At 39.0% G+C, this 22,286-nt stretch overlaps 1 protein-coding gene across 5 annotated transcripts in view; it reads left to right on the top strand.

The window, feature by feature from the left end:
- The window catches only part of LOC116427342 (klarsicht protein), a 256,385-nt gene that overhangs the window by 207,715 nt on the left and 26,384 nt on the right, over nt 1-22,286 (top strand). For all 5 annotated transcript variants that reach the window (XM_076366198.1, XM_076366200.1, XM_076366196.1 and 2 more), the window contains 2 exons: nt 7,227-7,408; nt 20,081-20,244. In XM_076366198.1, coding sequence (XP_076222313.1) covers nt 7,227-7,408; nt 20,081-20,244 — 346 coding nt within the window. The remainder of the gene's footprint in view (nt 1-7,226; nt 7,409-20,080; nt 20,245-22,286) is intronic.

Genomic DNA, 22,286 nt, shown 5'->3' with positions numbered 1-22,286 from the left:
TTCTGTACTAGCATTCGGACAATATAGTCTCCGATTTATTGGCTGCATCTGCCAAGTGTGCGGCAGCAGCGTTCCACGTTTGAAAGAGGCGGAGAAAAATGGTCCGTGCAGGAAGAGCCGGTGCCTGGCTACCAATTTCTGCTCTACTGCGCGCGACCAGTCGAGCGTGATAACGCGGCACGTATATTACATGTAATACGCGATACATCTTGCCACGGCGGTCGCAATTATTCCACACATTCTCCATCATTTCCTGTAGGTCAGTGTGAAATTCATTGCTCCTCCGAGTCGATATTGTTTTTTCTCCCGTCCCACCTACCTTTCCTGCCGGTTCTTCCCGCCCGGATGATAAACGTGTTCCTGTCCTTTGAAAATACAGCTTAATAATTACATTCGTCATTATAATTCATCGCCGGACCGCGTGATTCCGATGTGATCGACGTTCACCCGATTATTCTTGAACGTGAACCTCCGGTAGAGGATACTGCGCTTGATGATGACCTAGTCGCATCAGCGGGCAGTGATTCCAATGGGTTAAGTCGTATATAAGTCAGGTTTTTTTGAAATGATGTTTATTCGATACTAAAATATACTACAGTTGACTTTAATCTGATATACAGCGTCTTGTAATTGGATTTCGCTATAACTCTGTTCCTGGCCGAGGTAGAAAACAATCATAAATCAGCAGTTTTTTATATTTCAAGGTCACCTCCATTAATGGCGTCGTATTCTTTTTTTACGCGATAATCGATGCTGTGTAGTTTGTAGAAAACAAGATTTAGACTAAGAGACAATTTTCTTGTTGTTGCTAAAAAACTGTAGTTCACGCGAAATGTCTAATCAGGCAATTCTTGGAACAACAGTTACATTTTAGCCGCAGGAAATTTATTTACAACCGTAACCAACATAATAAATTTTTTTGTCCAGACACCGAAAAGTGAGTTTTTCTGTTTTAGAAACGCTTCGACCAGCGAACCATCCCGGTTCCACGTTAAACTTCTTTTTTCTCTAGTCGTTGGAGAATGAATTTTCATGTTACAAAAACACTGGAACTACCACTTCTTTTCGAACGACTGGTTTGAACTTTCTCGTTTTGTAGTTATTGGATCTATACAGGTGTTTATGTCTACAGTTGCTTTAGCGGGCAATAGTTTCGTGTACGCGATACAATAAATGTTGTTCGGCAATTTAACGGCGTATAATTGTACGATTCTTACGCGAAATTGTGCATTAATTTAACCTGTTAACCGTGGAATTTTGTTTGAACGATCTCCAATTAAGTGCGCCATAAAATCAAACAATGAAATCTATACTCGTTAAACGCAGGGAAAACGCACCTATAATATATCCAAACGAGGAGCTAAAGCAAAGGAAATAAGAATTACATGTTTGTCCGAGGAAATAAATAATTCACCGTTGAAAAACTTAGTATCATTTTGAATTTCGGGTTAAACACTTAGTGACTGCGATATAAAATGAAATATATCGTGGAATACGTGTTTGAGATGCATATTTATTTCTAACAAAATGTTTCACATATCCGCAACAATTCTGCGTGTTGTAACGAATTAAAATTTTATATAAAATGCTTCATAAATGGTCATAGACAAGGGAAAAGTCTTATTTTACATTCTTCGTGCAGTTTTGCGTATAAACTTATTTGTGAGAAATTTCGTTTCTTCGGTAATCGACTTCGAGAGATTAATTAGCACGCATCTGTTTCACTAAAAGTAGAAACGATGAGTCATGAACAGACGTGTCCGCCGAATTGTATCGAACGTCATATATATCGTATATACAAAGTTTATGTTATAGTTTCTATTTATTTGCTCGTGTATTAGACGTACAAATTAATGTGAAATCATTTTATTTAATGAATCATAAACTCGTTTTGAATTTAAACGTTTCCCCGTCATTCTGGTGTTTTCAATTCTTGTCTCGAAAATAGAATGAGATCACCACAAATAATATCGAATGTTTCGAAAACTGGAAAATGTATGCATATTTTCTACAAACACGATATGTTTGCTTTAAAAACGTACTCTAATTAATAATATTTAACAATTAACTCTGAGCTAGATGTATTTTCTTAATTTTACAAGTTTAAAGTGTGCACAGTTATGAAATATTCACAACATTTTTTGGGAAGCACATAGATTACTACGTCCTCTTCTTAAATACATGAAGCTACCTATTAATTTGTCTAACCAATGCTCTACAATTTATTTTGACATACGTGGAAAGGAATAGACATCTTAACTTTGAAAATTACCTCCGAAACACAGATATTTTCCTAGTTATTTCTCGATGACACTGTTTGTTGACAAAGATGTTACATAGTAGTGCTTCTCTAATTGTAATTTCTAATTAGGGGCGGTTACTGAATTGGATGCACACGTGTTTTCGTAAATAAAGTCTGTTTGAGAAGTCTGGTAGTATTTAAACACAGAATCACTGTTGAGTGATACATACACGCAGGTGACAGTGTTATTCATTACGAAAGGACAAAACATTCGTCGGCAAAGATCCAAAGGCTAGTTCATGTCTAATGTTTAATTCATTCGTAGTTGTTCATGATGATTATAGCAAGAATAACTTGAAGGTCTTTTTCGTTTTACAATCCAGATGAATCGTGGACATTCTTCTTCAAATGATACAAGCGAATTTGTTTAAAATTCTCGTGAAAACATTACGAAATTGTTTTGGATCCCTATTTTTTGAACATTCTTACATCGACTTCAATATCGGCCTTGAAAATAAGGAAATTACGCAAAAATACCGTGATATTAAAATTTGGATAAACGCGGACATTTCGGTTGTCATCCCAAGAGTTAAAAAACATTTAAAATTTTTGAACGTTTACGTCATTCAAGATTGCTCGACACGTTCACTGACACGAGGATGAGGATTTCGATTGTTTTGTATAGTAACACTTATTCTTTTATAATAAAGGCAAATAGAATTACTAATAATTATTAATTATTTGACATAATAGTATTTTTATTCCACATCAATTTTCTCATTGCAATTGTCTTCAAGCAATTTGGGCGCTCCAGTGATCGATGACCACCCTGGCAATCTACGTGTTGAAGACTTAGCTTTAAAACCAGAAAACAAGCTTTACTGAGGTTTACAGGCTCGATAATAAACTCATTGTCGGTCAGTGTAGAATAGACGCGTAAAAATAGGCGTAAAAATGCATCGCTGCACTACGGGAGCGACCGCGGCGCGACTTTTTCAAAGTTTCCCCGGAAAAGTCAACTTTCACTTTGGTCACGGGCAGTTAATAAAAAGCCGCGCGCGACGGACTGCAGTTATCAAGTGAAATCTTGAATTCCGCGGCCGCAGAAAAAGAGGACGCGTACCACTATTAAGGAGAAACAAAGGAATCCAACTTATATCGGTATTTTACGGAGAACAGAACGAAGGAGAAGAATTTCACGCGGTCTTGCATACCGGGTGCACGACATAACTTAACCTCGAATAACAGGAACGATGAAAGAAACAAAAACGACCGTGCATTTGTGCGATTCAAGAGTGCAGATTATGTTATTTGTATTTTGTTTAATTTACTTTGATATGCTTTAGGTATTAGGTTGGCTGAAAAGTCGTGTCGCTTTATTTTTCAGTATGGCGTGTGTACTATAATGTACAAATAAACATTCGAAATAAGTAAATTAAAAAGCAATAGAAAACTTCCGAATAAAATGTACGAAGTCTAATTTAACACTAGAACTACCAGATGGGTCAAAGTGACCCATTCCTGATGTCTTTATACAATTACTGAGAAGGTACAGATGCTTCTCTGAGAAATCGTTAAAGGAGCTGATTTAGTAATACCCACACTGAAATATAAATCAATTGAAATCTTAATAAATACACAGTTATAAGTTTTAGGAAGAAATTTGAAAAGGTCGGTTTAAGTGCTTGGTAGTTCTAGTGTTAACAAAGTGAAACTTCATTCTACATTTGATTTGGAACTGTGACGAGGCCTCTTCGTACGAAAGTTTTCACAGTCTGGAAGACAGTGCAATGCTCTAAATAATTTCGTCACGTGTTCGCTAGAAAGGATTTTCGGGCAGTTTTATCGATTTAAGTCGTTTTGCCAATGCTGCCGAGCAATTATTACCATATTCGATTGAATCAATTCGTTCCAGTTACTTGAGCTTTCTGCTGATCGACAGATTCGTTTTCGTTGCGCCGTGTTCATTCTAGCAATTATTAAATGATCAGTCATCGCTAATTGCACCCGGAGAACTCTTAATCGATCGTGATCTCGAGTGCCAACAGTCCTTTCCCCGTGTCTATTCACTTTCCTCCGATTCTTGCTGCTATTTACGGGACGGCAATTACTCGGATGCTTTGGTCACGGTTACCATGTAGCACAGACAGGAGAATTCGATCGGCTTTCACCGAATAACTTATCTCCCTCGCAAAAAAACGTTCCGTGAATCTCACGCACACGCGTGCACCGGCAGGGAAGTGGGATCTCAATCAAAGTTAACGATCGCTGTGTTCACGCTAAACCGTTTCGAAACTTCGAAACATCTTTTTATAAACTTTTAATGGCTGGTTGCCGGACAAGATTTCTTGTGTTCTTTTTTTCTCTCTCCTTTCTTTCGAGGAGAATTAATATCGCGTCTATTCCTCGTGCCTATTATTAGAGACATCCTGTGGAGAATATATAATTATGATTTACATTATTTTCCTGATTAGAGCCTGTTCCTTTGAGCGATATTATTATCCTGGACTTCTTGTTCGCGGAGGGATTGCTTTTTATTGCTGCGTTTAGGTTACCGTCCTTTCAATTAGGAGATCCATAAAATTCGTATAGCGACATTTATACAAAAATCGTTTTGTTTGAAATTGAAAGTGAAAGATACACACATACCATTCTACTTTCATTCTCGTTATCAGCATCATATTCTGAATCTTAAAGAGGACTGGGCGTGATGCTAAGATCGAATGGTGAAATTTGTATTCATCCGTTTTGTGAAATTAGTACCTGTGATTTTACAATATTATTGTTACACGATAAAAGTCGGTTGAAATATTAAAGTCTCTAATCTAGCCCTAAGAATGAATGATTTTAAAAAATAAATTATAACATAAACTATGTAGTTTAAAGTAAGTGTACAATTTTGTATATCCTTGAAAAGTAAATATTTCTATGTATTTTATTTATTGCTGTTACGTCAACGCAGTAATCATCGTTCCCAAAATAATTGGAATGATTTTTTTGATTTGTGATGAACATATTGTACGGGTGCAATAAGCTCGTATAAAAGTAACAGAAATACGAATGAAGTATTTCAATATTATAATTATCAGTGGCGGTGATCATATAATTTAAAATCGTTTGGAACGATGCTATTTGATGCGGAAACATTCCGGGCGTTGTGGAGAGTGTAAAAATGATAATAACTAATCTGTGGAGGAAAGCATGAGTACCAGAACATTTTCCTATCATTTTGTATTATTTTATAATTTTCAATGTTCTTGTTGGGGAAAGTACTTGTGGAATTTCTGACGTTATTCCGGATTTTAATTATTATTCAACTGCGCTGACTTTCCTAAATTAGTTTGAAGTACCATATAAATGATATATTATGTTAAATCATTATAGAAATAAGAATTCGTGTCTTGAAATTTTACCATCTGAATTCGCAAACTTGAATTTTATTATTTCAATTTGAATTTCTGCACTGGAATGTCAATCTTCGAAGTGAAACATTGAAATTCGAATACTTGAATTTGGACACTACAATTTAAACTCTTGAACTTCAATACTTAAACTCGAAAACTTCCATTCAATCATTCAAAGTTGAATACTCGAGTTTGTTCGTTTGAAGTTCAATGTTTAAAGTTTAACTTTCAATTCCTAAATTCGACTATGCGTGTCTTTATTTGAATGACTGTACGAATTGAAATCTTATATCTGACTTGAAGTAGTTGATTAAATACTGTATCATTTGATTTACATTCCTAACCTCATTCGGTTTTTACGAGAGAAACCGGTTCCCCGAATTAGCCCAATTGGAATTTAGTCTCATTTAAATTTCATATCGACCGACGACGTCGTGGTCTCGTACTTTTTTAAGGACAACATAGTTTCAAAGAAGAAAGTACCGAAGGAAAGTATCAAGGAAGAAGCAGGTCATTGAAGCCATGTGCATATGCACACGAGCATAAGCAGCTTGACCTTAAATGTCCGACTACATATTCTCGCTGACATAATGATAGTTGTGCGAATCGTGTCTGAATGCCTGACATCAGGAATGACGTAAATAACAGTGTCATAAAGCAGGATACGCGGTGAAAAGGGAATCATTACGTATAATACCGAGGAACGTTGCTTGCCCTGCGAGAAAGATATGTCCTAAAAGTATGACATGATACGACAATTATTACCGTGTTCACGTGTAATCCTAACTTACAAGGCTTTCAAATCAATTTTTCTCCATACCATCGCCGTAATCAGAATTCCGATGCTAAAATCTCGCAGTTTTCTTAGCATTATCCCTATTTATACTTCGTTATCCCTATTTATTGCGGAAATAAATTATCATATCCTGTTGAAGCGAAAGTCTCCATGGGTCCCCCTTTTCAAGTGATAATGTTATTATAATCAATACAAAGAATATTTCAGTGCCTTCATTTCATTCTCCATTCTAAATCAATTTAAACGCTTAGTTAAGTAAAAACGTCGAAATTTTATTATACGAAAGAAAAGTTAGTCCTCATGTTAGCAACCTGGGTATCCATTTTGGAATCTTCACGTAATTTTGCTATTCTCCTGAACATCAGATCGAATTGCTTCGCATCGCCATTTTTTGAACATTTCTGCGTCGATCTGTGTTTTGAACATAGATAATTTGCACAAAAATATTGTGATACCAAAATCTGTGTGAATGTAGACATTTTGGTTGCCATCGTGAGGGCTGACGCGTTGAACGCCACGGGGGTCACCGATGACCCCCAACCAAATCGAATTACTATAATTCGCTGAATGAAGCGATGATTATATGAGAACATTCCTGTATTTATAAATAATGCTAACTAATCCGATTCAGTTAAATAATTTGAATATTATATTCATTTCATTTTGAGTATTTTCTCCGTGAAATCGTGGGTCATTTAGCTTTTTAAGGAAACAATGATATCTATTCTAGAATGTTGTATCCTGTACTACGTTGCGTGTAATTTGAAACGTTTTCGTGTTTTAGGTACAATGGAAAAATGGGAATCTTTAACGTCCAAAGTCGAAGAAGCTCAACTGGCTCGTACGCTTCACCGCGAGTTAACGGCTTTACACACGGAATTCAAAGCGGCTCACAACAGACTCTTCTCGTACGAGATCGTTTTGGAGCAGCCCCACGTAGTGGACGAGCAGATTAACCGAATTACGGTAAGAATATCATATTTCTATGGCTGCATATAGCAAACTTGTAAATCGATACCTTCTACGGGGGGTTTCGTAATGTGCGGACCATAACCGCGAAATTCAATTAAGCATATAAAGTGAATGAAAATTTTCAGATAAAAGTATCTCCGATTCGCGTATCCCTTCTTGTTATGTGTTGCATGGTGCAATGTAATGTAATATAAAATAATGAACAGGTATACTTGAACGTGCGCGAACACATTTGAAGGACTGTACCTGAGCGAATCGTTGTATTATTTAATTGTTTATTATTGATGAATATTTACTAGTATTGATATTTTTTGTTATCATAATTGTGGCAGTTATCGTTATTTTCTTGTGTTTGCCCAATTTTTACCAGTTTCGATTGTGCGTGATTTCTATGAAAATGCTGCACTCAAGCTAGCTTTTATTTGCGTAGAAACTGGAACAGAATAAAGTTTTATACGTATTAAGTCCTTTTTGAAGTGTTACCAAGCATGATGTTGCTCCAAAGATTTTTACTTGATAATTCATGAAAGTGGCACAAAACCCCAATAATTTCGTATCCTAGTTAGGTGGAAAAAAGAGAAATGATAAATTTCTCGCGAGCAACAAGTGAAATCAAATTGAAAAGTAGGTTATTTCAAATAATATTTCGGTTCTTTGCTTTCATTATGGCTAATCAATTATGCAGAAAATATCGATTCAGTTGGAATATTATCGTGCATTATCACACAGTGTTGAATATCGGTTTGCAATATCAGTTATACGATGAATGATTTTAGTATTTTTTTATTTCGGAATTTAAAAAAGGAATAATTCATAATATAATAAAACTAAAAGATTTCATTTTAAGAAAATTTTATAATCTTAAGCAAATCTGTTTTTTTATTTAATAAAATTTAACAGTAATACATTTCTGTTTTGGATTATCTGATGTAGTGATAGAAGAAAATAAGCATTTTACTATTATAAACAAAGACAAAGATATATTAGTAAAATAATCATTTTTGTTTTTCATAAAACGAATAAAAATTGAACGAAAACACCAAACATGACACCACAGTATCAATTTAATTATTTTAAAGAGTATTTCGGCATTTTATCATTTTAGATACAAGATCAAAATCAATTTTTTAAGTAAAACAATAAAGAGGTATTTTTAATACGATATATTATTTAAAATAACATTTTAAAGTATTATTATTTCAAATGTACCTTTATCTCAGATTTAATAAGTAAATCAGAAGATCAGTTACCATCGGTATAAAATCTGTTTTACCGTCCGCGTTTGAATCAGTTGAATTTGAGGATAAATATATCCTAAGTTATAATAGATGTGATAGAGGAAAATGATAAGTCTAATAAATTTGTTGTTAACCGTTGGATTTTAATAAAATCCATAAAATTTAATCTTGAATAAGATCCACGAATTTGAGATAGGTTTCTACAAAAGTAAGTAGGGTCGGTAATGTTTGGTAGTCGGTAAACATATTTTCTTCTATCGATAACATACCTCATCACTTTGGTAATGGAACGTAAAGTTCATTGTTTATCAGGTTTTGTGACCAACAGATGGCGTGTACCTATCCATTTCTTATCAGAAGATAAAATATAATTTAGAGAATCCAATTCTATATAATCTTATACAGTGAAAGTATTTCATATAATGATGACATTATTTAATGTAAATCTTAGGACAGAGTTTAATTTATTCATTTTCGAAACACGTCAGTTAATATTCATGATAAGATCTTGTTAAATTTGATAAATTTTTGCAAGCATTTTATTAATAAACGATACATCATGAGTACATAGATTTTATATATCCATGGTACTATATTAATTGATGAATACTTTTTCTGCTATTAAACTTTTATTTCGTAAATTGAGGTAATAATTTTACGGAAGAATGTAGTGTGCGATTGTTAACTGAAATCTTACTCTTAAACATTCGCGAAACTTTCGTTTAAACTTTCTTACATATTAGACAAGTTAAGTTAATATATTTGTAAACAAATTATCGTAATCTTAACTTTGCAGTAATAGCAATTTATAAACAAAGACCTTATCCATTTGAAACTTCATTAAAATTATTTCTAATATCAGATAAGTCCATCCATAAGCGTCGCAAATACTCAAAACCTGAATTTCTCAAATGACCATCAAAACTTCAAATATACCAATTATTCATCGCACAGTGAACCACCCACGATCCTCCATTCATACACGAAATTGCAAACATCCCTCATATAAAGATCACCTAACGACCAAACAGAGTAATGCAGAGCTAATTGGTCTTCACCTGTCCTCTTCCCATTTTCGATGCCAATCTTCTATTCACCAATACGATTACACACAACCAATCGAACCTGTATCCAAAACACTCAGCCCAAAACCGTCTCAAGCCCTCGCACCCTCCCGCTAATCATCAAATCATCTCACAACGGTACCTCATCGACTCATTCCTCACCGGAAATCCATCACGCTTAAATGAAGACCCCAAAATTATGCTAGACATAACAAACAGCTGTCATCCTGCGAAATCGTTCTGGCCCGATAAAAGATGTCCGCCGTGGAAGTATAACAAAGTCGACGCGGTTGGAAGATCGAGGACTGTGCCCGAGATGAAAGTAGGCGAAATAGAAGCAAAGGAAAAGAGCGTGGCTGCGCCTGGAAAAGACGGGGACCGTGGAGAGAGGCGGCGGTGCGCGGTGAACGAGGGCGAAAGGGAGGAGTATAAAGGGTGGTACAGCGGCGGCGGAGGGCGGGCGGGAGGAGGGAGCAGTCAGGAGGCAAGGATAGAGGCAGAGAGTGGCGTAAAAGCGTAGTCGTGTCGCACGTACGCTCGTCTGACGGCGACGTGCTCCGCATCGCAACACGCGAGCGGTACGCCGGCGAACCTAGCCAACCCTCTGAGTCCCACCCCCTCGGAGGCATCCCCTGCCAACCCTCTCGATCCCTCTCACTCCTCTCTTTCTCTCTATCTCTCTCTCTTCCCCTGGAAACCTCTGGAACACCCTCGTCTCCTCCTCCTTCCTGTTTCTCCCACTTTCTTCCTCCGTTTCGCTTCCACACCTACGCTTCCTCAGCCGGATCTTCCTCGTTCAATCATTTTCTCCGATTCTCCTGTGCCACGGAGGCTCTCCTCCTCATTTTCGCCTTTAGACTCTTCCGCCCTCCCAGACTACCCTTCCCTTCTTCGTTTTCTTCTTCTTGTCTGCTAGGCTTGCCTTTCCTCTTTTTTCTCGATCTGTGTATGTCCCTTTTCTTTTGTTCCCTTGTTTTCAAGATCTCTTCCTTGGTTTTGTATCAATTTTGTTTTCTTTCCTTTATACATATCTACTTGTTTCGTTTCTATTCCTTGTATAACGTTTATTCCGTGTTTCTACTTCTCTGTTGGCTTTGCTGACCGTGTACACCTTCCGCCGCATTGGTCATTTTTCTTTTCATTCCGTTTTCCCTCTTTCCGATCGTGTACATTAGTTTCCTCTTGTTCTTATCCTCTTCCCTCTGTGCCCTTTCCCTTTCTGTCTTCATTTCCACGTCTTCTTCGTCTCTCCTCGTTTCTCTTCCATTTTTCTGCTGCCTTACTCTTTCGACCGTGCGTCACCTATTCTTACCTTTTCCCCGATTTTCTCTTTAACATTCTTTTTCCAGGTCTGTTTCCCTCGGTCAGTGTCTCCCTCATTTTCCCCTCGCCCACGCTCGCAATATACCGAACATCCCCGCCGGCCTCATTGCGAAGACCAAACACATGCTCCCTATCTATCATCAAGATGTATTAGCGTCCAACATTTGCCGGGTGAAGTCGTCGCTGTGCTGCATTATGCAGGAGGCGCGGCGCGCCGCGCGAGTCCCGTCTAGCCACCGAAACCCATCCCGATATCCCGGGAGCCGCCGCGTCGAACCCCGGGCCACCTTTTTGTTTTACATGTTTTCGCGTGCCAGGTCTGCTAACCGGTCCGCCGCCCTGCACCGCGGCAATCATTCCGCAGGAAACGCTCGCCACGCTGCCAGCCGAAATGTTCCTTCGCTAGTCAACCCCCGGGCACGTGACGAAATGCACCGCTCTCCTTTCTCCAGCTCGGGATTTGAATTTTTCGTTCACTTAACCCTTATAGTGCCGAATAACGATATATCGTTGTTAGGCACACTTACAAGGGAACCTTTTCAATCAGCACACGCCGATTTTGATGAAACGTATGCCAGACATAGTTCTCAAGAAGTATCTGTGAAACTGGGGGGTGTAGAAAAGAAATTCATTTTCTACATTGTTCGCCTCGAAATGAACAATTTAGATTTGTTTTATATATCCCGTAGTTTCAGAGATATTGTAGAAAACGTACTTCCAACCCCCAACTTTGAGAGGATGTTTCATCAAAGTTGGCGTGTGGTAGTTGAAAAGGTTTCCTTGTTAGTTTACTGAATTTGGAAGGGAATGTACTACGAGATACAGCAGAGTTCCGATTATCTGTTATCTTCTGGTCCCACTACTCTTCTGTGGGGAAGTAAAATGAATGAATTAATGAATTTTCATATCCTCCGCAATTAATTTTGTAATAAAGGATAAAAAATGGAGCAAAATGAGGCAAGGGCATTATTCTAAAAAGCTATAATACTGAAACTACATCAAATTGCCAAAAGTTGTATCTACAAAATGCATCTGAGTGCGAAACGCCTGGAACTAAATAATTAAGCTGTAACATCACAGATATTAACATTTTTATCTGAATTTCATGAGTTCAGAATGTTGAGTCTTAAAATTTCATAAGCTTGAGCTGCATGTGACTCGATGATCCTCTGAAATGAAGCTTTAGAAATCTCAATCTTTTTATATGTATTTTGTATCGGTTATCACATAAGTTTCCACAATCAACGAAATACGATGATTTTTCAATTCAGTCTATGTATACCGTTATTCTTTATTAAAAGATCATTGTCATAGTATTCTGTTTTCCTCGTAATTGGCGAAATATTTTCTGCTCTAGCAATAGTGACTTACCAAGGTTATCATATAAATATGTAACAGTAATCCGTGCACAGAGCAGTTTAAGGTTTAAAGGAGTGCATGAAGGTCGATGGTTTGCCGGAAAGTTCAGAGAACAAGGGTTGACGCTTCGTGGTAAGCTTCAGAGGGAGTGGGGAAAGCGTATCAGGGATTAGGTTTCTGTTGCTGAATCGCGGACAGGTTGTTGCGTATGTTTTATGAATCGTGGATGAGATTTGCAGGGATCAAAATATTTTTCTTCGTTTTTTTTTTAGGAGCTGCAGGTTACTGGAAGGATTAAAAGGTTTATCCAGGAAATTGAATATCTGTACTCTTGTTTTGTTTGTTTTTTTTATCTTACCAAGGAATACGATCGTTGAATATTTTGTGTGGAGGATAGGATTTCTATATGTTAGGGGTTATTATTTATTCAGGGAATTTTTTTATTTGCGATTCTTTTATGGTTCCAGTATTCAGTACAGTGTCATTCATAACGAAAATACAAACCGATTCCAATTCCGTTTATTCAGTTAAAGCGATTTTTTTTGCATTTTGGCCTTATAACCCATGTATGCATTTTTTTATATAGACCATTCTTCTTCTTCTTAGTCTTATTTTTGTTTCTATTGTTATTGTTAGTATTATCATTATCATTAGCATTCCAGAGGATCTTTGTTAACTCTCTATCTGTCTCATAAGCATTTGCGCTACTCTGTATATGCAAATCAGCGAACGGCCAGATATCTAAACTCTTAACTCCTCCATCCGCAACGTGAATCACTCCAAGCCCCAAATCTTCTCCTCCCCACTCTCCAGACTTCCCATTTCTCCAGATTTACTTATTCCGAGAAACAAGAACCACAGGAAAAACAACTATCAACTCGAATCCACCGGTATCTAATCCATCTTTAAAATAAAATTATTTTCCAAAAACCTTCAAAATTCTTATTTCTTCGATTGAACAAGAACCCAGCCGAATTAGGGACATTCTCTGTGTCGTAGCAGCCGATCGTTTCGGGTGTCAACGGTCCCAAACATAACAGGTTATAACATTGGAATTCAAAATTCTTCTATTATCAAAGCTGAACACGCTTCAATCGAACGGACTGCAGTTTGCTCCCTCATGTCGTAGCAATCTAACATTTTGTCTAGAAAAATTGCAGTAAGATTCTTCGAAACTGAACAAGAAAACATTTTATGTGTCAATAGTGCACAGCATAACAGGCTATAACGTTGAAACACAAAACGTTTCCATCAGCAAAGCTAAACACGCGTTCATCGAACAGACTGCAGCTTGCTCCCTCGTACCGTAGCAACCTAACATTTTAGGTGTCAACGATCCACGGCATAACTCAGACCTAACCCAGCATAACAGGTTATAACATTGAAATACAGAACTCTTCTATTAGCAAAGCTGGACACGCTTTAATCGAACGGACTGCAGTTTTCTCACGAGCCGAGGGCGCGGAGACGCGCCGTCCACAGGCGGATCACGCAACGTTAAGTGCGAACGATCGCTAATGAGCGGAATATCGAAACGCAAGTGACCGGCGCGTTTCGTCTGGAATTACGCAATAACGTAATCAGCGTCGGCTGAGCCGCGAACACGCGCCGCCGCGCCGACGATGGCGTCTGCTGGCTCGATTGAAGCCTGTTTACGAATGCATAATACACGCGGGGACATTCCATTCGGATTCGCGCGCCACGCTGCACTCGCTCATTCCGTCGCGCTTTTCGCCGTACGTCGTGCATCCCAAACACTCGTCGCCGACGATCCTTGTCGGGCCGACCGGCAATCGATTCGCGGCCTCCCGACCGGATCGGCACGTCTAAACCAGCGACTACTCGTTTCCTGGTTAAAATGTGCGACGCGGTGAACTTTTTCAACTCGCTACTCTGGACTATCCAACGGTCGATTTGCCCTTTTTTCTCCTTTGTTTCTTTCGATTGGAGTATCGTCGTACGAACATTTTAGGGACACACGATTCCTCGATTGTTTCAGCGCGTTCAATTAGTTGAATGAGTGTGCGGATGAAGGGGTTGTGTTACAGTTTGTAACTGTTATGGGAAAATGTAAACGGGATATGTTGCTCACTGTTATTATCCGAGATATTGGAAAATAAATGGTTGTTTGACAATAAGAGGGTTATTTGCTCAATTATAAACGTAAGTTTGCACATGAAAGTCACTGTTTTGGACAAATCTCTTTTCAAAGTGAAATGTCCTGAAAAATGTGTGACACGGGTTCTTCTAAGCAATTATTCAGTTAGATTTCAATTTCTGTGAGTGAAATTTTCATGTCCCAAGGTGATGTGCTTTCGACGCATCATTATTGACACGCGGCAATAACAAAGGACCGAAGCGAGTCCGAATGCGACGTAACCATAAAGAATGTTCTTTTCTATCGTTACGTTTACACTTCTATTAACATTTAACGTTTACTGCACTTTTAAACCTAAGGTCGGCTCGGTTGCCGTGAGAGCAGGACTACAGGCGGAGTCTCTTTGTCCTTGTGCACTTCAGTTTGACAGAGCCAACATGAACCTGGTGGGCCCACTGTATTTACTTCACGTCCCTGGAACACAGTGTCCAGGAAGCATCGTTCAACCGAAGAAAGTATCGATAAAGCTCCACCCCGTCGCTGAAGGAGCCTCAGTTATCGGTGGCACCACGACGGGATTATCGAGTCCTCCATTCGAATTCCGCGCGCGTTCGCGGGTAACGAACTTGCGGCCAGCTTAAGATCGTAAACGGGAAGCCGGGGTGTACAGATTATTCGACGACGACCGCGCCGTGGACGTATACAACCGGCGCGCGGTTTAATCGCGGGAGGCTTTCGACTCGGAAGCTCGTTAGCCGGCCTAGCAGGCTCGATATGCGGGTACAAGCTATTTCGAGTGGCCGCGTGCCTTTATTCGGCGCGATCGTTCGGGCATTACGCTGTTTTTCTTGACCTGCCGGCTGGCCTTTAAAAAGCCCGCGCCCGCGATACGGCCGAGCAATTAAAATACTAGCGGGCCGCGCGCGCTCTCCGTGCGTCAGAATCACGCCACGCAAAAAAGCTAATTCTTCCCCTTTGTCCACTTTCTTCCGGCGCGCGCGCCGGTCGACGGTGCTTTCATGGATCCTGATGGATTAAGTGTCATTTGTATACAGTAGAACCTCGATTAGCCGAGTCACTGTCCTCTGCGATGTGGATCGTTTCAGGCTTGGTTGCCTACTGCCTCGATGATTTCACAAATCGATCAAGTTTTAGAAATGTATTATAGTAGGCTGTGAATTAATATATTGTGTACCATTATGTATAAAATATTAACTTCGGAGGTCAACTCACTGTTTTTCATTGGAGCGTGGTTGTTTGAGTATAGGAATACATGTTTGATCGTGTTTCCTATGATTTATGTGTTTTGAGTATTCTTTTGCGAATCTTTTGTGAATCGAAAATATGGGTAGTTTACGTTTCAATGATTTATAATTCGGTGAACTGAAAAACTCACTGTAACAAAACAGTTGAATTACACTAACGGTATTCGCGCAATTTAATAAAAAGCCGTGGACATCTGTAAAATTTAGGTGTTAACGAGTTTTTATTAAATCGCATGAATACTGTTAGCAGAATTCAACAGTCTTACTATTCAACTATTCTAAGAAAACATCACAAACAATGTTTGATGCTTACAACATTCGTTAAAACGTTTCGGATAGAATTTAACGAAAATGAATGAAACAACCAACGAATGAACATCCAACAAAACCGACGGATTCTTACAAATCCTGAACCCTTAAATTTTACAGATATTCGCCAGAAGCCTCGGTACGCTGTCCATCAGCCTATTATCATTCGTCGAACTTAACCTAAAACCGAACTAACCATAAACACCGGACAACTGTGTTCCCTGTGTTCCGGCAATACATATTTCGACGCAAAACCGTTCGCCAGGGCAGCCATCTCCGCGCTCATAGGCATGCAGCGGCCGAACGCTGTGCGACCACTCTGTATACCGAATTCGAATCAATTGATTGGCTGTTGATTGGAAATTGAATTAGATCGGAATGTGCGTGTCTGCGGGACTCACGTCGAGGGGTTGCGCGACGGAGAGGCAGAGCCTGGTTCCAGCGGGCTGGGAGAGAGATAGGGTTGCTCTGGAACGACGGAGTCCCCAAAGGGAAGGAGGGGCGGTGTGCTGGGCGGTTGCGCGGGGGAGGGGCGCGGACCGGCTGCTCCCGGCCTCGCAATGCGCCCGGAATATCAATGCCAACCACTTTTCGTTGCGACCGCTGTCGGACAGTGGCGCGAACCGGCGTCGTTCTTTCTCCGGTGTTTCCTAGTCGCCTCTGTCTCTTTCTATTTTTCTGCGCGCGCGCGCGCGCACATACACACGCCATGACTGTATACCGGTCGGCGCGACGCTTTTCACGCGTCTGACCTCTTTGATACCGTGCCCGGAATCACGCCTGTATCCGTCGTTTACTCGTGCTCGAATTTGCATGAATTATCGACGTCCGTGAAGAATATCGATTGGGGATTGACTGGCTGTCCGGTGCCTCGAGTATGGCCGTTTTGGGCAGCGAGAGTGTTTTCGACGGTAGAACTTGCCGAGTTTTATGAAGCGAGGATTTTTAATCAACGCTAGGTTTACGAAACGCGGCAATTCGACGCATATGAGATTTGATAAATATTAGATTGCAAATGTTTACTCCGATTTCGATCGATGCGACTGCACGAATGTGTGTCTTAATTATCTATTATCGTATCTCTAATGTTAAAAATCTAAATAAACGTGCATCAATTTTTCGGGACATTAGAATAAACTGTATAGTAAACGTCCGTGAATCTAGTGTTAATGTTAGTTTTATTGGGAAAATGGGATTATTGCGGTAATTTGTTTAATGATTGAAATATTATTTGTACGTTTGCAATGCTTGTAAAAGAGAAATCTGAAATGGGTAATTTTGATTGATTTGGTAGTGCTAGTGGTAATTTGGACGAGGATGTTGTAAGTAATTTTGGTTTACAACTTTCTCTATCTGTTTGACCTTGTGTTTATGATTTTGGAGAAGGTTGGGCAGTGATGATGTGAATCCTTGTGTATTGTGAAAAGAACCCCTTAGGTCACGAAATATTGATCGGAATTGGTATCATGTAATATTTTCTGATAAAGCTTGTTTCAGCTGTCGGCACGTCTAAGTAGTACAGTACATAAGTGGTCAGCCGCGGTTAGATAGCAGTTGTATAATCTATGGTCTCTATGGTTATTCCGAGAACGAATCGTTTACACATTGAACACCAGTAAACAATAAAAACTGCATAAATTTATAGACTTCACTGTTCTAACCTTATATATTTTAACTGATCGTGTTGATGCAACGGGAAGGAATATATCATGTGTACCAAGATTCATTTTTACCATATATTCTTGCAAAATAATATTAATATGATAATAAAATACATCGTGTAACCAAAACTTCCCTCGAAATATTCAGTAATTGTTGAGAAACTAGAAAAATCTAGAGTATAATTGAAGCTCGGTCAACTAGTCGACAAATCTACACAAACTTTCACCGAACAACATTCATAAAATTCAATATCCATTAAATCGTCGGGTTCCATAAACCTTGGACACAAAATATCCAAAGTCCTTAATTTTACATTAATTCACATTAATTCTTCCAGAAGTCTGTCCCCGCCATAATTGTATCTTCCTAATTACGTTCTCAATCCAAATACCCATAGATCCAAGTCCCAGTTCAGTACATAGCAACCGAAGCATATCTCCCAATTCTCAAAACTCCCAATCCACACAAAAATCCGCAATCAATTGCAACGAGATCAATACCAAATCCAAATAATTCGAATCGCAAACGAAACAATAACTCGCAAACCGCCACCAACATTCCCGCCCGAGCTCCAATCCTTTTCCCAAGCGGAAGCTGGAAGCATTGAACCCACCCGGGAGATTAGAAAACGTCCTCGCCGATCGTCGCCAGAATGGAGATCGGTTGTACAATATAAATGCAGACGGGAGGAGCGGTAGTAAATTCCGTAGTAAATTTCGTTTCGCCGGGTGGAATTACTCAGCCAGCGGGGGCGGGGGGTTGCAAGGAAGAGTTTCGAGCGCAGCGGTACACAAGAAGAGGTAGACGCGCGCGCGATGACCGCAAAGGACGAGCTTTTACGAGCTTCCTCCGTCTCTCTTCCCCTGTCTCCGTCTCTCTCGTCACGCGATGAGCGAAGAGAAATGACGCGGGTCGCGGGGGGTAAGAAGAAGCAGCGGGGGTGGAAGAAAGAGGAAGAACCGGCGGGGGCTCTCGTTTTCGTTCTCTTACGCCCTGCGTCGTCGTCGTAAACCCGGGTTTATTTATGCGGCCCTCGTCGGTCGCCTCCTGTAGCACGACGACGGGGACGTGACAACGTGACGTGGTTACTCCATCGTCTGCCTCGCGCTCTTACAACCCTTATAGTTCAGTTATGCTTTCCCTGATAAACGCGCGTTTATTTCTGTACCCGACGTCTGGACCCGCGAGTCGTGTTGGGTCACACGTTGGTTTCGCGCGGGGCTTGACCTCGGTCATCCCGGCTGCGGAGACTTCGATGCTTGTTGAGGGTGGCGGACGGTGGAGCGATCGGTGTTCGCCTTTGCTGCTAGTTGGACCCGTTCTCGTCAAAATCTATATGGACTTTCGTTAGATTTATTGTTCCGTTAGAGATGATTTGTGTTGCTACTCGATTACATTGAGTTTTAACCCTTTATCGGCAGATTTTTCTGGTAACAGTAGCGGCTAGTCGGAGTAAATATATATGTTTAAAGATTATTCTTCTGTAGGTGATTTATAGTAAATATATGGATATTACAAATATAGATTATTCCTTAAAGTTAATGTATTTTGCTGAATATAAGTTTCATGGAGAGTAATAAGTACTTACGACACCTCTCGGTCGTAAAATAACACTGTACTCCGAAAAAAGAATAATGCCGCCATAATGGCGACACCGATTTTGAAGGCAAATGTTAAATATCACCACTGTGGCAAATTAGTTAATACTGAACGTTCCTACACTTTATACACACCTGTTCCTACACATAATTATTCAAATAACTAGTTATAAACCGAAGATTAACAGGTTAGGCGATCAATTTTTCTTAATGAAGTTAAAAACGGGGGAAAGGCAAACATTGGAAAATTGATTATTCGGACAATATCGGGATCGGCGTGAAGTGAAATGAATGAAGGGGAACGTAGAATTTGGAAATAAATTTTCAAACCGGTGATTTGACTGTTTAGTGTTAGGTAGAAGTGGACGATAAGCTGAAAATAGGTTGGTTGTTTTTTGGGGGGGTTCGGGTCGGATTCTCGAAAATTTCGGATCCCAAAATTTGTCGCCAAAAATCGCACGGGAAACGAAAGTTTCTTCTGATTATCTAGAAAACTGGAAGAGAACGATATCTTTGTCACAGTATAATGTGAATGTAATAGATAGTTCGTAGTACGTTGACCGTGTTACGGGATCATTTGGTGGGAAGACAAATATCTTCGTTCCCGTTGCAAGATACACAGTACATTTCCTTTAGTCTACTACTGCGACCAGTTTATACATCACCCGCACCCTCCGCCGCAAGGACGGGGCAATTCGTTTGAGTTAGCCGAAGAAGGCAACCACTAAAAATGTATATTTAATGTTCTAGGCCGAGCTGGCTTCGTTGAGGGATCGCAAGGCAGCGATGCTGGCGCTGAACGTCTCGACGCACAGACTGATCACCGATCACGGGAACTTGACGTCGATGATCTTCACCACATTGAAAGACGGCGTGGCGGATCTGTACCGTATATGGGACGAGACTTTCCAAAAGTGAGTACCATTACAGGAAGTTACAACTCATTTGCATTTTACATCGAACGGAATACATAGAGTGAAAAATGTGGAAACTATTGAAACATATATGTTCTTTATATAAATACAAATATTATATAATATAATATAAATATAAACATAAATATAAATATAAATATAAATATAAATATAAATATCAATATCAATATAAATATTAAATCATCCCATGAGTAATTCGGTTTTTATATCTCTTGTATTTTTAAAAGTACAGATAAACAAAACTGTTTTTAATCAAAAACATATTCTCCTTTATTGTCTCTGAATTGTCTATGTACACATTATAATTACTTTAAAAAAGATCTTGTTTATCTTAATTTTTAAAAATAAAAGAAATATTAAAAAAGTCACATTATTTATGAGATGTCGCAATATAACGTGCATCGGGTCTGAAGGGGTTAATAATAATTCGGATTCTTAAATATCTTCCGTGTTCGGTTTCTCTTCCCGGCAAGAGCATGTTTATCGAGTTCCGAGCCGCGCGGAATAGGTGGTTTAGGATCATTGACTGACCGTTCCCTGGCCGGCGTGTGACGTTCGGCAAATATTATGAGAGGCAATGAAGCCTCCAGAGCAAACATCGGGGAACCCGTGTGTACCGGCACCGAGGGCTCGGACCTTCGGGATCTCGACCCGTGTCACGGGATTACTAGTTTTAGCCGGGATCGCGCGTTTAATCTTGGCTATTTCTAAAGTGTCCGTCGCGCCAGGGAAACATCTATTTGAACGAGTTTCTAGTAGGTTACACCGATCTTGTGAAATGATTTTCTGTTAACCCCTTGCTTCACGATTTCTTTTGCAACTCTCCTTTTCAACACTATGTCGTCTTTAACCCCTTGCTTTGCAATAACGTGCGAAACTCGTGGTGAATACTTTAAATAGAATTTAACGAACATAAATATTACTCGATTTCTTCGACTTCAAATTAAATATTATTCTTCTCTGATCAATTATTATATCGTAGGGCAAATGTAAACTTAGAATGCGCATAAAACTTTTCTCTTTTTTCAATAAATTTTTACTGTAAGCGCTTAAGAATCATTGGAAAATAAAAGAATTCTCTGTTCATTGTGCATCCACGTTTTCTGTGAAGATTAAATCTTTATAAAAGAAAGATTAGATGAAAATTAATTTGATTTTCAACAAGGTTCAGATTTTTGTAAGAAATCTGACAAAATTAAAAGGTTTCATATCACTTTCATATTTTTGAATAGGAAAATTATAATTTCAAAAGAGATCTATCAGAAATATTGAATTATTTATTATCATTATTCAGTATGCAATTTTGACATTATTCGCGTTATTAAATATTTATTTTTAGTATCGTAATTATCAGTATCATTTATCATATATATAGTTGTAATAAGTGGTTTATCTTGCTTAGGTCTGTATAAAGTTGAAAAATATGTGTATTTTCTAAAGTAACGTACATGTCCCTATTGAGTTACGCAAGTCACAAGGCTTGAAATCGACACGCGGTTAGAGGCAAACAGCGTGTAGCCACCGGTCAGATTTTAATTGCCGTATGAGCACTTGATTCCCCTATCTGATAGGGGTCTAACCCATGCAAAAAGGTTTACCATTTGACCCACTGGGGTTTTACAAAGGTTCGTCCTTCCCGCTTTTCAAATGCACCCTCGAAATTCCAGTTCTTTGATGAGTATACCCGATGTTTGCATACAGTATACTGCAGAAAGCTCGTGCATTACACTGTAATTTTAAAAGTGTTTCTGTAAAGTGATATACACACAACATCCACAATTTTAATCTTTCCATTGTTCAAAATTACGAAATATGTACAAAGAATTAATGTTAAAATTACGAAACACAGAGAAAAGGATCTTCTATTATCTCGAAACTTCCTTTAGACGTGTTCAATATAAAAATGCGAGGAAAAATGTATTTTAAATGTCTAAATATTTAAATATATAATTTACATACTTAAAGTTATTCTTCTTTTTTATAACTTATTTATTACTTATTACGACTTATCTATAATTTAT

Source organism: Nomia melanderi, chromosome 3 (assembly GCF_051020985.1).
Source record: "Nomia melanderi isolate GNS246 chromosome 3, iyNomMela1, whole genome shotgun sequence".
Classification (NCBI taxonomy): domain Eukaryota; kingdom Metazoa; phylum Arthropoda; class Insecta; order Hymenoptera; family Halictidae; genus Nomia; species Nomia melanderi.
The sequence above is the reverse complement of the archived record's forward strand: the minus strand, read 5'-3'. Positions and strand labels throughout refer to the sequence as shown.